Source organism: Chaetodon trifascialis, chromosome 21 (assembly GCF_039877785.1).
Source record: "Chaetodon trifascialis isolate fChaTrf1 chromosome 21, fChaTrf1.hap1, whole genome shotgun sequence".
In the NCBI taxonomy this organism is placed as follows: domain Eukaryota; kingdom Metazoa; phylum Chordata; class Actinopteri; order Chaetodontiformes; family Chaetodontidae; genus Chaetodon; species Chaetodon trifascialis.
The window spans coordinates 9,195,844-9,213,548 of record NC_092076.1 but is presented as its reverse complement, the minus strand read 5'-3'; the positions used below and the strand labels follow the sequence as shown (position 1 = coordinate 9,213,548).

The following is a 17,705-nucleotide window of genomic DNA, read 5'->3' as shown; positions in this document are numbered from 1 at the left end:
TGTTTTTAACATTAACATTTTGTGCTGCATTGTTCAGAAAAAGTTGTTGCATGCGTACAGCAAAGTGGTATACTGAAGATATTTTTTCCTGTGGTCTTATTAAATGCAGGCTGTTTATGGACTGAATGAGAACCAGATGGGGAGGGAAAGATGAAGCAAGGGCAAACAAGGGTTGATGTTTCCTGTTCATCAGCAGGACAGTATTTGATATCTTATCTCCAAGCCTTGTTATGTAACCCCTAACCATCTAGATTTGCTGGTATGAAGAGATCCTTTGTATAAGGGTCCTGGCAATGGTCCTCCCAAAGAAGGGAGAACAATCTTACCCTTTAACTTGGGAGATGTTTTGGTTGTTGTGTGCTGTGTAGACTTCGCTGGGAAGAAGAATGGAATGTGGGAATTGTGCCTTGTGATGTTGTAACTGCAAACAGTGAGCTGAGTGTTCATGTTCAAGTGAGATACAAGGCACGAAATAATGTTCTGGTAGTCTGTGCATTTGTCAACAAACTCCCATTTCACAAGATTGTGTGTGGGGGGTTGATGGATTGTAGTCTGTAGTCATGTTTGACCCTTTGAATTGGTTCCAGACATCAATATAAGAGGCTAAAATGTGTTTGCAGAGGTTGTAATGAGAGCAGGGACTGTAACAATTTGAAATATCACTCTTTAACAGCTCTTTGTGAACACTGTGTACTCATTGAATATGAAAGTCCATTCACCAGCTCTTCTCTAGCTCTCGGTCATATAATAGTTCACCAGTTTTTATTGTAAATGAATATGTTTCCATGTCTCTAAGCTCTCTTTAAGAACTGCTTCTCATCCATGTTGGCTTAGAGGAAGAGAATTCAGTATTTAAGGTGTGAGACATTCAGTGCACAGTGAAGTCCACAGGTTTTACATCCGTGTGATTAAGGACTTAGCAAAAACAAACTTCGCAGGCTTTCTCTATCACAATACGTAGTCGTGACTAAACAACAGTCTAAGCTGTTTTTGGTCAGGTTTGCTCATTAGTGTAATCAACTGAGACAGCAAAATATGCTTATCAGGCTATTAAAACCCTGATTAAAGCGCCATATCACATCCATTTAAAACGCGTTATGCATTTTATGCTGTTATTCTCCATTAAACAATTAGCATGTTTCCTAACGCGGAAAGAAAATAAATGTGATTTATAGTTTGTGGGGTTTCTTCGGTTTATCAGCTGTTTTCCCCGGGTCCCCGCACCGACTTTTGGACCATTTCAGGTGTCATCAAAGAGCGTGGGTGGACCCGCCAAGCCCCACGTGCTCCTTGTCTCCAGGTCCACGGCTCCTCGCGCAGCCTCATTGCCTTGAGCGAGCCCAGAAAGGCCGAAACGTGCGATCGCGCGGCGGAGCTCGGTGACACCAACACGCACCATGCTGTGGGAGCCGAACGAGGGAGCCTCGCCAGGGTGCTTTTAAGTGGCCACAGGCGGAAAAGGAGGTGAGATGCGGGAGCTGTTCTGTTTGTCTTCACTGTCAACAACAGTCCCGCAGCCTCAGCTCCGCTCACGCCTCTTTTCACTTCATTTAACGGCGCTGCACCGAGGAAATCACTAGGACTATGTGAGCATCATGCTCGCTGTGAGATGCCTGCTGTTCGCTGCAGTGTGTGCGCGGTGCGCCGTGACAGGTAAAGCTTTGCTTTGACCAAAAGATTTACTTTATTACAAGCAACATATGCTCAGTGTTTACAATGAGGAGAATGAGTAGTTTTTGTCCACTATTGCAGCCACTTAACATGCGCTATCCAACATCAAGGACCGCGTAATTGTTGCATCGCTGTCAACAAGCCGCTCACCTGCAGCTGTTCAATCCCGCAAGAGGACGGCAGAAATAAGACATTTAACATAAAAACCGTCGATTTAGAGCTCTGTATAGCTTGGGCTGCTCTCAGGCGTCTCATTGTGCTTATTCCACTGAACCACCTCGTGTGTCCTCTGCAGGTCTGAGGGAATGGGTGAGTCTGGAGCGAAGGCTGCCGCCCGCAGAAGAAGTCGTTCAGCCCAAGCGGCTCCTGCAACAGATCCACTCCCAGGAGGAGCTGCTCCACAGCCGCCTGGACACCCGGGTCAACAACTACACCGCCGGAGTGCAGGTGGGTTTACTCTGCATGTGTCACCTGGTGCGCGTCCATCCACGCAGACTACCAGAGCTAAGCACACTTGTATTATTACTCCCCTTCATTTGATCCCAGTGTTCAACATGGTCTGCGCAGCAGATGATGAGATGAAACTGAGCAAGGTCTCTTCAGGAAAGAGGAGCGTTCATGCTTCACGAATGTTGAGGACTGAATCCAAGAGTAGACCTTGATTCAGCTGCTCGGGGAGGAGGTTCGTTCATCAACAAAAATGAGATGATGAATCAATCCCAGTCAACTGTACAGCCTCCAGGAATTCAGTGAAACTTGAAATCTACCAAACAAAGAATGAGATGAGCAGAATAAATCATAGAAAAAGTGTCAGTTTGCGCATTTTAATGAGGGAAGCTTTTAGGCTAATTTTATTGAGATATGTATTTCTCTTTTTACAGCCTTCTATTCATGCAGGACAGAATCATTTCCATTTTAAATGTTCATGTTTTAGTTGCTAGATAATGGATAAATCAGCTGTTTTCTTTTTCTGTGGTCAAATTTTTTATTGCTTTCACTAGTTTGACCAATAATATAGCCACATATCAAGATATACAGCATTTTGTATGTCCCCACTCTGTACAGCGAGGTCCCAACCATTCGCCCACCCTGTAACCTTTACAATAAAACAAAGATGCCAAACAAAACATCTGGGAGACTGCAATGGAATTTAAAAAGTAGATAAATAAACCAGCTGAAAGTTGAAAATTGAGAGAAAAACACAGTTGTATATTCAGTCATGTACAATAAAACTGCTGATTTCTAAATCTGTAGCCTTTACCTACTCTGCTCCTGTTTGTCCCCCCTTTTGAGGTCATGTGTGTCACTCCTACTACAACACGCACACACACAATGCCCAGTTGGCACAGGCCATAACAGGGCAGAAAATTCATTACCCCACCCCCCACCTTCCTTTAGCTGCCTCTTCCTTTCCACTCCATTAGATAATATTTCACACCTCTACCTGTCCTCTCTCGTTACCTTCGCTATGAACACTGTCTGTCAGTCAGCAGCTGGCCGGTCAGTGGATATGACACAGGTCTGACCTTGAGCTACCCTCTGAGGTCAGTGTCTCATGATATCTTTCTCTCTGAGACCGTCGGAGCTCTCTGGAAGATGTGTAGCGTTGCTTTCCATGTCTGAATGCTGCCATGCTACAGAATGTGAATTTAGATGTCAAGTAGAATTGGTGGAGTCCTTCCAGTGTCCCTCTAGGAGCTGTAAGCTACACATTCAAAAGAAAGCGAATGCTAATATGCAAGAGAAACGGCTCCAATAAACCAACTGTACGCTACCTGCCCAGCACCAAACGGCAGACAGACACAGTTAGCGACGAGCTAGTGAAGGATGGGGCATTTAGCCACTAAAGATCCAGATAGTTCCCTCTGGAGCTGTGGACACCAAAAACAGAGCTAAAAGTAAATTGGTAGCCAGTTGCTAACAAGTTCACCATCTCAAATTTCAAAGGCCACAGAAAAGGTTAAAATTTCTTTCCCATGACCTCTTTCTGGTCTAAAGCAGAGCAAAAATGAGGACGATCACCCTGTTTGGTACTTTATGCTCCTTCAACGGGAAGTGTTACTGTAAACTAAGATGAAGGTCAACGTCTTCATCAAAACAAGCAGGGCTTCAGCTTCTGGTTAATTAGCTCATTTTGTTTATGTTAAACTAGCGATGTTTAGGTCTTTAAGAGCCTATATAACGCTTTCATCTGAACAACAGCAAGTAGCTTATGTTCATATTTGAGTAGTTGTAACCGGTAAGTATTTTGTGTTTATAGTGTAAAATAGTCCAAATCGTCATCCTGTTTGTTTCAGTCGACTATACGATTCAGTGTCTTGAGCTGAGATACTGATACAAAATTGAATATTTGGGATTTGATGTTGAAAAAAGACACGATAAATAATCTTCACAGTGAGAGCTCTGATGCAGCTTTCTTATCTCTGCTCACAGTCACCACTGTGGGCTTTTTATTGTTCAGTATATGGACCCAGTGGAGGTTTAGATTGATACTAAGTGGTTTGCAGAGAGTGCATGGTAATACTAATGAGACCTGCCTTGCAGCTGGCCAGTAAGTACTGATGGGAGCCACCACAGAGCTCTGTCATTTAATGTGGATGGGGTTCACCTTGGAGCAAGGTTAGCCAGAGCTGATGAGCCCCAACAACCAAGCTTTATCCAAAAAGCCTCAGGGATGGATGAGGCTGTCTCGCCTTCAGGGAGAAGCTACTGGAGGAAGACGCCCCTTCAGTATCTGAGTCTTCATTGCTTTAGTTAAATTATTTCATACCGAACACCCATCAGTCTTCTCTGTTACATTTTACCCACAAAATCTGAGTCACAGTTTCCCAAAAGCGTGAAATACTCGACAAATTAGTGTCTCGTTTGTTTGAGACAGTGTCTGGGACAAACACCATACATGGAGATGACATAGAGAGATGTCTTTATTAATCTAAAGTACTTTTTTATGCTTAGTTTGTGTTCTACCCCACATCATTGGAAATCTTCATGTTTATTTGCCGATGCCCTGACTATTTGTCCTCCTTGCAGAGCTGTGAGACATAAACTAGGAACCTTAGCGTAAAAATGAATGTCTGACCTTGACTTAGAGAGATACAGACGAGACATTTTCCATATTGTAATTTGACTACAGCTACATCTGTGCACTCTGCACATGCTCCACCTGCATGTATCCTCTTCATCCTGGAAGAGGGATCCCCTGCAGTGGTCTCTCACTCAAATAAACTCAAAATAGTCTTGAATGGGCATTGGAGTGCAAAGCTTAATAATAAATAGATAAACTTCTTGGATGACGATGAAACAGCTCGAGGAACACGTCAAAAAAACAAAACCCAGCACCTGGATTTTTGGAAGAACATTTTGCTGTCTCTTGTCGAGTGTAACAGCCAGTGGATTTTTAAGATCACAGTTTGATTGATGCGTCATAACACAAGTGTTGTATGTGGATAAGGAAAAACACATTTTAGTGCAGGTGTAAATAGGTGCAGAATGAGATCGGAGCAGAATGATTTTTAATGATTACATCGATGTACTCAAGTGAACAAAATTGTCTGATCTCTTTTTCCTGGAAACCTTCAACAGATGTAATCAATCAGCTTCAATGTCTCTGAGTTTTTGTTGCCACTTAAATCAGTGTCTCAGTAAATTAATAAATGTCTTTTCTATCTCTTATGCCTCCTTCTCCCATCCCTCCCTCAGCCCATCCATCTGGCCCAGAGCAGCTTCTTGGTGGAGGCCTTTGGCACGTCCTTCATCCTTGACCTAGAACTCAACCAGTAAGTCCACACATGCCTGCAAAGCATGCATGCATCTGCCCCACAGAGGCATAAAACAGTGTTTGATGCTTTGCTTACAGCAGTCACTGACATGAGCGTACTCACATCTATTCGCTCGCCGCCGGTCTCTCCTCATCCGTCTCTCCGCCTGCCTACAGTATCGTGCTGTATGTGCTTTACGTTGGCATTACACGAACTGGCTGCAGGCTAAACGACACTCTACATGTATACCTCCCCTCCCCCCTCCTCTCACACGACACACATTTTGCTCTAATGGGCTGAATTTATGTAATACCTTTCACAGGCTTTTAAGCACTTAGAATAAATGAATCTTCACACATTTGGGTTTTACTCCTGAATCAGCAATTTGCTGATCTCTATTCGCGCAAATCATAATAATGAATAATGACACATAATGGCCTCTGGTAGTCACAAAGTGCTTCGATCTTGCCTTGTGCTGAATTTTGGTTGAGACTAAATGTGGCTTTTCTCACTTGTCCTTCTTCTTTCCAGCAACCTCTTGTCTACAGACTATGTGGAGCGTCACTATGACGAGGACGGGCAGCTGTTGCAGAATACGGTAAGTTTTCTCTAATGTCTGTACAGTAAATACGGTAAAAGCTAGCAGCTGTTTAGCTTGGCTTAAGCTGCCCTGTTTCTGTCCAAAGGAAACAAAATCTATCTAAACCACCTCAAAACCTCAGCACCAGTTTACACCTCAGTCTGTAGCACTAAAGGGTTTGTACCTTTGGACAGAGCCAGGTTTGCTGTTTCCTCCTCTTTCCTTATGCTAAGCTAAGCTAACCTGCCACTAGATATATTCTTATATAAAATTTTCTCATAATATTTAAAAAGAAAATAAGGCACATTTCCCAAACCATTCCTTTAATAAACTCATTAAATGCTGACACGCTCATTTCTGTCAAAATTGAATAGAAGTCAGTGATTTAGTTTTCCGTCACAGCTGATTTGATAGAAATTGACTGTGTCAGTACCTACTACAGTGTGGCTTGTTTGAACATGTTTCCAATGGGCGTATTTCTTCTGAGTGAAACCAAACAGACTTAGCAGCAGCACTTTTTAATCTTGCCCCGCAGGTAGGAATTCACAGAAGTGGCGAATGTTTTCAAATGTTTTGAGGACGGTGTAAATGGCCGTGGAGGTGTTTTGCTTCAGGTGTGTGGAAGCTGACTGTGCTGTTCTGCTGCATGCTCTGGTTTCTTCCACCCATCAGTCCAAAGACAGCGTTCTAGCTGCAGCGATACACGGACTGATGATTGGATTGTTGTTGTTGTCCTCTCTCTCGTGCATTATGAATCTGAGCACGCTGCCCTCTCTGTAATAATGTTCTGGGTCTAGTTTGTTTACACGTCTCAGAGACAGGCAGTCAATACAGGCTGCTTGACTCTCACCACCACACCACCTGTCTGTCTGTATCCTCTGCTTTATTTCAGCCTCTGTCCCTTCTGTTCTCTCTCTCTCTCTCTCTCTCTCTCTCTCTCTCTCTCTCTCTCTCTCTCTCTCTCTCTCTCTCTCTCTTTCTCGCTTTCACTCTCTTTTTCTCTGGCAAAGACCACCTGACCAATCAGTACATGGTTGCCATGGGTACCAGCAGTCAGCAGCAGCAGCAGCAGCAGCAGCAGCAGCTAGTGTCTGTTTTGTCGTGTCGTGATGGGAATTCAAATCATGTCCGTTTCCAAAGCCGAATCCCAGAACCACCCTCTGCCCTGACCTTTGAAGCCAGATGTGTAACAGCACAATCACTGAGTTAGAGGTTTATTTTCACAAGTTAAAATCAAACAAATGACAACAGCACATAAAAAATGTGGAATATTATGTGCAGGGAGAAGAAAAAGTCCCAAATGAACTTGTTTACTATGTCTCCAAATATATAATTGAAAACAATATCAAAGATGAATGTAGATTATGTTAGAAAAACTCAGTTTATACATGTTCTTTAAGACGAGAAGCTGTAATTCTGAGAAAGGGATCCATGCTGTAAGTCCGTAAGGTGCTAAGAGTTTATATTCAACTGCAAAATGGATCACTCAGTCTTGGTTGAAATTCTTATTCTTAATAACTTTAAAGGATCCTAAAAACATGTCTGTCAAAAATAAAAAATGAAACATTGCTCATGTCATTGACCTAAAACATCTTATATCTGTTGGAAGCTTTGTAAGTATTGAGTGAGCTGCTGTAACATGGACGATGCTATTGGACACATTTGGCACATTATTTATTTAAGTTATAAAAAACTGTGTTGGACATTTTGAATTTTTAACCGTAAGTCATAAAGATGATTTTAATGCAGTTAATTTACTTAATGAAGAATCTCTGCATCAAAAGCTTTTGAAAGATTCAGAAATACGGTACAAATAAATTCATTAATGCAGATATTTTGTCCACCAGGAGAAACAAATCGATGACATTTAGATAAATATGGCAGAATTAATATTAGTCAGGGAAATGTTAACGGTGTTAACGGGGAAAACAAACGTTTTATTCAGTCAGTTTTGCTTTTTAAGTCTTGAAGTAGTTGTTATGTATACATGGCTGAACTGCTGTGCGAGCTAAACGTATGTAAATACCTGCAAATTTTCTAGTACACATAAACAGGCACAAATTGCTTTTATGGACGTTTTCCTCTCTACATGCAGGACGAAGGACCTGGTGTATGCAGCCCCCTCCCCCACCACCTCCGTCCCCAGCTTGATTTATTTAGTTTTACTGACACACCAATAAATTGCTCCTGCCTTTGTGTGTCACCTTTTTATGGGTCCCCGTGGATCCGTGTTATTGCACTGAGTGGGTGACTGGCTTGTTCGGATTGAATCTCAATGACACACGACTGAAAGAGGAATTGAATTAGGGTCGAGGATGGGCTGGATAGAATAGGAGCTGTTATATATTTGACAGTGTTCTGCTGAATACCTGCCTCTTTGATTCCTGACTATCAGCAGATTTTCTTTCTTTTGTATATTTTGATTGGTTGAAAGCATAAGATATCAATGAAGGAAAACAATGGCTTCAGCTCAGTACCAGTCATTCACAGGCTAATGACTCAATAGACAGTGTTTACCTCCTTCTGTCAGGCTGCAGCATTGCTTCGTGAATAATAACCTCAGTAGCTGATTTAGCTGCAATCAAACACAATCAGAGGGAGGTGGGCAGAAAGTTTTCATTTAAATCTCTTAATGTTTCTTCTTGAATAGTTTCACTGTTGAATTATTCAGTCTGTCTTCATGTGGCTTTATTGTATCTGAAAAACTCGTATGGGAATAAACGTGCTCGTCTTATTCACTGAGGACGTCCGTCTGATGTTCCCAACTCATGCTTTTGTTGTGTCTTGTCATCCTTTCACTTTGCATTAGCTCCTGTTGTTTCATTACCTTTCCTCCGCTCCTCTCGGCCCAACAATGCTGAGTCCAGACATCGAGTGAACTCCGGCTTTTCTAATTCAGTTAGTTTATGTTGTCAATTTGAATCCTTCCTGACTCTGCAGGACGTAGCTTTTTATTTGCCTTCATTTGTGGGTGCAAGCAGTTTTTATTTCATTCATATTGTCACTCACCCTTTATGTCGTCTGTCCTGCTTACCTGTCCCTGTCCTCCGAGCTCTGGTGATATTTCAGTATTAATCCATGATTTTCGATACAGTCTGATTTATTTGCCTGTGTGAGTGGCCTTCATTTGGAGCACATACATCTGCTCTGAGAAGCGCACTCAGTCCTCAAAGTCAGCATGTGTCTGCTGTGTTAGGCAATTTGATTTCCTCCATTTAGCCTTGTAATCCTACCTTTTATTTATTTATTATCTTGCCCCGGACTAAGTGCTGTGGGACGTCTCCCTATTCGGTATGAATGATTAAAGTCCTTTTCCTCCTCAACAAATGAACTGACACTGAATCTAAACAAGCTCTGTGAGAAATATGAGGACTAAATTCAAGTGTTTTTTATATTTAGTTAATTGTCTCTGTTGTTGCACAGCTTTGAACCGATTCCTTAAATGATCAAGGGACCAAAAACCTGCAAAACTAATGGCAATCCAAACAGGCCCAGATGTGCTATGTGTTTTGCTAGCTGGCAAATGTTAGCATGCTACGCGCTATATTAAAATGATGCTTATGGAAAACAGTAGACCCGCAACACATCAGCATTTTAACATTGTCATTGTAAGCAAGTTAGCATGCTGTTGTTAGCATTTAGCTCAAAGCAGCCTCACAGAGCAAGTCTGTAAAGTCCTTTGACTTGTTATTGATAGTTTTGCAGAAACATTGTTTGTGATCTTTGCATCACGAAGACCTTCAAGCAGAGAAATTGTGATAAATTTCTCATCAGTTACAGTGGCGTTGATACACGAATATTTGGCAGCTCATTTGATTTTGAAGCAGACGCTTTTTACCCGTCTGTAAGTCGAAGCCTTACAGTTTCACATGGAACTGGTGGTGAAGCCATTATAGCCTTTTAAGTTTGCAATTTTAACAGCTTCCTTCATGTAATGAGATTAGTGTAAAACATCAAAACTAACTGCATTACATTTCATTAAATGCAATCCAGCATTATGTCGTCTGAGATATGAGACATCACGCTGGACATACAGACAGATGCTGCCTCATTTAAAGCTCCCCCACGCTGGAAAACTCTGATCTTAGCTTTCTCTCAGGTGACAGTGACTGACATGAAGCGGGATGCCGTAGTTGACAGACAACAGACAGACAGCCAGGGCAGCCATTGATTTCTCATCGACAGGAACAGGGCTGACTATTTCGTGTGCAGTTTTAATTTTAATTTTAATTTTTAGATCCAGTGATGGAGCCACTTAATGCTCAGAAACAGCTCATTGTTACTGAATGAGCCGTGCTGGTCTTATTTGCAATGTCAAATTAATCTTTGCAAGTGTGCACTTGACTTTTTGAGTTGCGGCTCAGACTAAAGGTCAACCAAGCATAAAGAACAGCAGCTCCACACTGCCTCTTCTCTTTTTGGTCTGTCAGCTGTGCCAGACAACTGCAGGCTCGGGTGGCAGACATGACTTATTGGGGTTCATTACAAACACCTGAAACTGACCCTCTCTTTCACACACTGCTCACACAAACACACACACTTCGTAGATCCAACTCAGTAGCTCCAAACAAACACACGTGACTGTAATTTCCAGTCACTTAGATGAAGTCTGCTTGATTCTAAAAATCCTCTCCTGAGTGTAATTCTGTCTGCCACGCAAAGCTTATTTCCCTCTCAACTGCTTTTGTTTGCTCACACATTTTAACTCATGCACGTGTCGCTTGACTGACAGCGGCAAGTCTCCTCTCTGATTGTCGTAATCCGATCGTTCCTGTACTCTGAGAGGCAGCGTGGAAACACTATATTCAAAACATGATCATCCAGTTGGATCCTTCTGGGGGATTATGAATAATAAGGTGGAGGTATCTGGAAGCAGGAGGTGTACAGGTAACATCTCAGAGCAGTTCTTCCAAGATGAAATTATCAGATGAAACTGGCATGGACATGGACAAAGTTTGTGATTTTATCCTCTATTAAAGGGACACTCCACTGATTTTACATGTCAATCTCAGAGGTCAGTGCTTAAAAGTAGTTGTATGTCTTCTGTAGCACTGGGAGAGTTTTCTAAAGTCAAGGAAAATGCTTTGCTTTACAGGTTATTGTACATTCATAACCTTTAAATTTTACATTAACTCCTCTGCCCTCACCGTGTGTAGCTATGTTGCTAGCTAAACACACTTCCATTAGCCATTGAAGACAAGGAGTTGGTTGACTGTGAACAACTGGTAAACCTGTGTTGGACACAAATTCAATGATAGAGATAACAAAGCAGAAATAGCCTAGATTATAAGAATCAGTCCAGATATATTGTAAAATGCCTAAGAGTCTACAGCCATGCTAATAGCTCTCTGATGCTGTACTTGGAGCTAAATGCTAACATCAGTATGCTCATGACGACAAGACTCATGTATTAGTGTTAAGCATGTAGGTTAGGTTTCCCATGTTCACAATCTTAGTTGAGTTGTTAGCATGCTAACATTTGCTAATTAGCTTTAGAGCCGACAGTAAATTCAAAAGGCTAAGTTTGATAATGTCAGTTAAACTGCTACAGGAACGTGGCTAGTAGCAACAAAATGTTGAGCTAAAACCAACTGCTGGTGGCAGAATATTTACAGGAGATAAAATAATAATTGTATTAATTAATTATTATAATGAATATGCTGAATCAACACATATAACTCTAATTATGTTTTTGTGATGGTATCTTTTTTCTGAATTAAAAACTCATTAGCATCAGCAGGAAAACATTATAGTCAGGTTTCTGTATAAGTGAGAGGTACAGTCTTTCTTTGAGATCCAGTGTCCTGCCAAGTTGGTGAACCTGAATGATTCCTTGTATAATCCACCTCCTCAGTGTCCACTTACACGCTGTAACCTTGAGGTGGGTTACTTACTGGCTGTGAGCGTTTGTGCTACAGGAAACTGAAATCGCTGTCATCATGAAGTTTGTTGCTAAATTCACTGATTAAATCAAAACAATGGGTTTTATTACTTACAATATTGAGGTCAATGCATACACAGACCTAACTTTCTTATTAAATCATATCGTTTGAAGGGAGTGCATTGTTATGCCCTTCTTGCATTTTAATGGCTCTCTCCATCACTCAAATGCACAAACACACAATATGCACAGTTTTTTTTTGTTATTGGAGAAACTGAAATCCGCTGCAGCCTCTGTGGGTGTAGGTTTTCCCGGACGCTGAGTCATACAGTAGGCACTGATACCCGTCAGCCGACCCAGCAGGTCGGCTGGAGGCCCCCGGCTGATTGTAAATACCTGCCCTTTGTGTATGGAGGCAGGGTGATTTTTACAGCCAGCATTGGTTTCATTTTCTGAAATTTGAAGTGAACATGTTACTGGCTGATGGAGAGTTCAGTGTCTAACTGTAAACTATGACCTGTTTCCAGGGTGGAGAGCACTGCTACTACCATGGGCATCTGCGGGGCCTGCCGGGCTCCTGGGCTGCTCTGTCCACCTGCCACGGCCTACAGTAAGTCGAATATGTCGCGTTAACATTGTCACTTAACATTGCCTGAAATCTAGACATGTAAAGTTTTGTATTTTTATGTGATTCAAATGTCAGAGATTTCCTTTAAATTTGGGAACTCTGTTATTTTCTAGTTTTTTGTTTTTTTTTTTCAAGTAGGAAATCAATTTTCCCATTTTTAGTCTGAAAACAACACAGAAAAATTCAATGGCTAATTTGACATTTTCAGAGGTAACCTTATTTGCTCTCTCACGTGTGCGTGAGCTATCAGCTGCTTAGCTTAGCTTAGCTTAGCTTAGCTTAGCATAGTGTGAAAATCGACACACCAGCACCTCTAAAGATTTAACAAATAAGGTATGTGTTAATTAGTGAGCTACAAACTTTGTTACCTTTGCACAGAGCCAAGCTGTTTCCCTCTTTCTAATATTAATGCTGAGCTAGGCTAACTGGCTTCTAGCTATAGCCATATTTCTACCGTACACATGAAAATGACATGAAATGAAAATGATATCAATGCTCCCATCTCACGACGAAGAAAGCGAATAAGCATATTTCCCAAAACCAAACTATTCCTTTAAAATATTAAACAGCATGATTTCAGCAAAACGTATATTTGATTTATGTTTGATTATTATTAAATATATTGATGAAATATAAGGATCCATCATTATTGTGCATATGTTATTGTGCATATAGGTAGTATATGCAGAGCTTTTTCTGTCTTCTAACCTCTCCTGCCATCCAGTCATCCACCTCCAACAGCACAGACGGACACAAACATCCAGAGACATACTCTAACACACTGCACACTGCTTTGTTTGTTTCAGGGGGATGTTTTCTGATGGGAACTTCTCGTATGGCATTGAACCCGTCGGTACTGGCGAGGTGAGTTAGGACCCGGCAAAGTGGATCAGCCAGTCGGATTATTAGTAAAAACGCACACGTCTAGTTTCTTGGCTTTAAATCAATCATCATGAAAATGTGGTTGAAATCTTTACAGTGAAGCTGCCACAGTCTCACTTTGTCTCTCCGTCTCCATATCTCTCCATGACTTACCGTCAGTCCAGACAGCGTTACTCTATCTCTGAGTTGCTGTATGGAAAGTATTGAGTTGACACACAATCCACCTCTGCTGAAACACATCTCCTGTCTCATATCTGAGGGAGACATCATCTTGCAGAGACGGGACGGAGAGAGGAGGCATTTAAAATAATCTCTGAAGAGAGAATACTCCAGCTTGATTTTAGAATAGATCTAGTATTTAAGAGAAATAGATGTGTGACTGGTGGGAGTGGGAGGAAAGCGTTTAGAGTGAAAGAGGCTGAGCTTTTCTTCCATTAAGGCACACGGTAATCGAAGTACAGCTCAATTACATAGACTGGAGGGATGGATCAATGCCTCCCAGCTCATCTTCAAACTCCCTCACTCTCTTTCGCTCCCTGTCTCAGATGGGTCATTTTCATAAAGTATTTATCCCCAGCTCAAGTGTAGCACAGTGTCCAGTAGTGTTATTGCCATTATGACAACCCAGTGATTGATTAATTATGCATCAGAGCACTTTCCTTCCTGAGCCGTCTCTGCCTCAGAGGACACGGCAGCACTTTCTCGCACAGCTGAGGACTAAAGTTCAGGATGAGAGGACGTCATTTCGAGGCTCTAACGATCTTAAAAGCATGTTTTCTTTTCGTTTGAGGGGATGTCATCACTTCTGTAATAGTGCTTTTGGTATTAGTAAATCTAAGGCTACAACTAGGATTTGTTCAGGTCTGTATATTCATGCTCTGATGAACCTCACTGCATCCTCACTTGAACGACTGAGCCTTTCCAGGATGCCCCAATCATGATACTATCACCTGTTACCAATGAACCTGTTTACCTGTGGAATGTTCCAAACGGGTGTTTTTGGAGCATTGCACAACTTTCCCAGTCTTTAGTTGCTCCTGTCCCAACTTTTTTGGACTTGGACAAACTCATTCCTTTTCAATTCACAATTACCACAGAAAAAAGTGGGAATGGGATTGTGACAGTTCTCTGACCTTGATGACACTTTGCTGCTTTTGATCATTTAAAACCTTAAACCACTTAAAACGTTTTGAATATCAAAAGGTTTTTTCTTCTCTTTAAACTCTGAGTCTTACTTCAGTCTTAGTAACTGTCATCACTTCTTATTCCTGTTGTGACATTCGTGGAATAAGTAACAACCGACTCTGTCACCATTAAAGATTATTGCTTTGACGTGATTTGCTTGTCTGCTGTGGTCTGACGCAGGTTTTTCTTTCGGCTTGATGTGAAGTTTTACTTAAATTTAACATTTTTATATCTGGAATTCCTTTTCCTGTTCAGGCAGACATGGATGTTGAACCCAAAATTGGCTTTTCTGAATACCGTTCTAAGAAGTTCAAACATAAAATGAACTTTATTTAACACTGAACTCAGTGACAGCATTACATTTCAGCCTTTTCGGCTGCAGAGAAAAGACTAATTCCTCTTTCCTCTCTCTGTCTGTCACACTCTTATGATGCTTTTCAGGAGCAGAATGACCATGTTGTCTATCGTATGCCGGACATCGACCTCTTTCCGCCTCCCTGTCCAGGTAGGACCACCGTCAGGCTTACGGAGAAGCTCTCTTCTAATGCAAAGATAAAAGTTTGATGGATGCAAAATCCTTATGTCTTTGTCTGCCCTCTAATTTCTAAATCCTAAACCTCAGTGACATAATATCTGCCCCTGAAATCCAGCTGTAATACAAGTTATCGACTTTCGTGGTGATGTGGTTCCACCTGTGTTCTGTTGCTAAAAGATGACATTTTGATGAGAGCCAACAGGAGCCGGCAGCTCGTTCCTGCTGCTTGCTGTTATATATTAGAGACAACATGTTCAGCCTTGTGCTTGACATTGGATCATATAAAACAGTCAAATGTTCTGTGATGCGAGTCTGCTATTTGGCAGCTTTTCTCTCTTTCTTCCCACACACACACACACACACACACACACACACTGCAGTATCCTCCTCAGGTTGTCCAGCTGCCCTCCTCGCCCTTGCTCAACGTCTCGTTTGGCTGCCTCCTCTCCGCCTCTCCTCTTTGTCCCTGACACTCGTCCGCCTCTTTGAATTCATCTCCCCCTCTCCTTCCTGTCACCCAACCCCTGCCAGTCCTCCTCACCCCTCTCTCCCTTTGCATTCGGCCAGTTGCACTCTCCTCTTTCCTCCTCTCTCCTCAGCTGGCTGTGTGATATTGATTTCTCCAGCAGATCGGTGGACTAAAATACATGGTTACATCCATCCCTGGACTGATGACTCGCCACTTTTCTCTCTCACACTCACTTACTCTGTGTGTGCGTGTGTTTCCAGGATGCTCCCTGAACAGCACAGAGCCTGAGGGGCAGACAAAGGGCCACAGTGAAGGAGACGAGGAGCTGAAGAATGAAGACGGCTGGTCTGAAGAGGAGAAGCCCGTCTTTGCAGAAGTCCTGAGACGCTCAAAGAGACAAGTCAGTTTTCAGACCGTCGCACCTCCACGTGCTCACACAGATGGCTCGCCAGGAGCACGTCGCCTGCGTTGCAGCAAGTGTCACCATGAGTTGAGATATGCAAACACAATTAATATTTCACAGACTGTCAGATGATGCCAAATAGCCACACACGTCCTGATAGCCTGTCTCAGCTTTCATGCTAATGAAAGTGGAATGCCAAGATAAGTTAAAAGAAAAAAAAAAAAGAAGGGAAAAGTGTTTGAAGGAGTTAAATCTAAAATCTGACAAATTTACTCAAGTGATGCCACTTGATTACTTGTAGATTGGACGGAAAGCCTGCATGACAAACTGAGGATTTTTAAGTTTGAAATATGAGAGTTTCACCAGCTTTTTGCTCTAATGAAAGACAGTTTTGAATGTGCTTGTCCTCTTTGCATCAGTTATAACATTTTAGCCATGCTTGCAAGGCTCTAGGGATGTCAGTGATGGTTGGTCCACCACTTTGGTCCAGACTAAAGTATCAACGATGGACTGCGTCAGCATGACTTTTAATAACTGTGGTGATCCCCGATGTATCATCAAGCACCAAAATAAGCCCGCAAATCTAATGACACTCCCATTAGCTTCAGCTTATGTTTAATGCTAATCAGGAAATGATAGCATGCTAACACGATAAAGTAAGATGATAAAGTTGGTAAACTTTATATCTGCCGTTCATTGTGAGCATGTTAGCATGCCAATGATAGCATTGCAAGTACAGCTTCACAGAGCTGCTAGCACGGCTGTAGACTCATACTAATTTACAGACATTAAATAGAACATTATTTAAAGGATAATTCAGTTTTATTTTCAGTTTTTTTTTTTTTTTTGTGTAGTTTTGTCCATAGTCTCTGTTGGTCACATTGTCATCACCAAGGCTAAGATATTGCAGTTTTATTTCTTGTTGAACTCCTCAACAAATTGGATTCAGAAGCTGCATCTGATCTTTTCAGATGCCAAATATTCTCCTTAATGAATGAACTGTTGGTGACTGCTGGTCTCAAAGTTGTTGTTGCCCTCTCAAGGACAAAGACTAGAGTTTCAGTAGCATCAGCGTGTGTGTGTGTGTGTGTGTGTGTGTGTGTGTGTGTGTGTGTGTGTGTGTGTGTGTGTGTGTGTGTGTGTGTGTGTGTGTGTGTGTGTGTGGGCTGCGTGTGAGTAATAGTTTCACCTGCTGGGTTTGTGTGTGTGAGGTGTGTTTGTGTGTCTGTTTGTCCTGTGTGAAGGTGATTATGACAGAGGACTCAAACGTCTGGCTGTGTGGATTTCTTTTGCCCCCTCCAGGTGAGGCGAGGCCAGCGCACCGTCCAGACTGAGACTAAGTACATCGAGCTGATGGTGGTCAACGACCATGAAATGGTAGGTGTGAAGCTGATGGCTCCAAGGCCTTTTATTTTTCCTTATCTCTGCAGCTGCTGCATGAAGGCAATAATAAGAAGTGAGTGTGACCCCCATTATAATAAGGATTAATTATGTGGTGCTCTGATAAAGACTCTTAAGACTTTATAATCAGCAGAAAATAGATGAAAGGCAATAACAGAGTTTTTCTCCTTTTATTAGTTTGTGCAGCTCCGTCGGTCGGCCACTCAGACGAAGAACTTTGCCAAAGCGGTGGTGAACATGGCCGATGCGGTGCGTCAGAATACTGTTTCTATAAGTATCTCTTTTTTTTAATCGTCTCAGGTTTGTGCTGAA

At 42.1% G+C, this 17,705-nt stretch overlaps 1 protein-coding gene across 2 annotated transcripts in view; it reads left to right on the top strand.

The window, feature by feature from the left end:
- The first annotated feature begins 1,292 nt into the window (after positions 1–1,292).
- LOC139349664 (disintegrin and metalloproteinase domain-containing protein 11-like) overlaps positions 1,293–17,705 on the top strand; it is a 28,179-nt gene continuing 11,766 nt past the window's right edge. For both annotated transcript variants that reach the window (XM_070990616.1, XM_070990615.1), the window contains exons 1-10: positions 1,293–1,653; positions 1,967–2,118; positions 5,371–5,447; positions 5,961–6,027; positions 12,418–12,500; positions 13,325–13,382; positions 15,027–15,090; positions 15,850–15,989; positions 17,295–17,369; positions 17,571–17,642. In XM_070990616.1, coding sequence (XP_070846717.1) covers positions 1,596–1,653; positions 1,967–2,118; positions 5,371–5,447; positions 5,961–6,027; positions 12,418–12,500; positions 13,325–13,382; positions 15,027–15,090; positions 15,850–15,989; positions 17,295–17,369; positions 17,571–17,642 — 846 coding nt within the window. In that variant the 5' untranslated portion in view covers positions 1,293–1,595. The remainder of the gene's footprint in view (positions 1,654–1,966; positions 2,119–5,370; positions 5,448–5,960; positions 6,028–12,417; positions 12,501–13,324; positions 13,383–15,026; positions 15,091–15,849; positions 15,990–17,294; positions 17,370–17,570; positions 17,643–17,705) is intronic.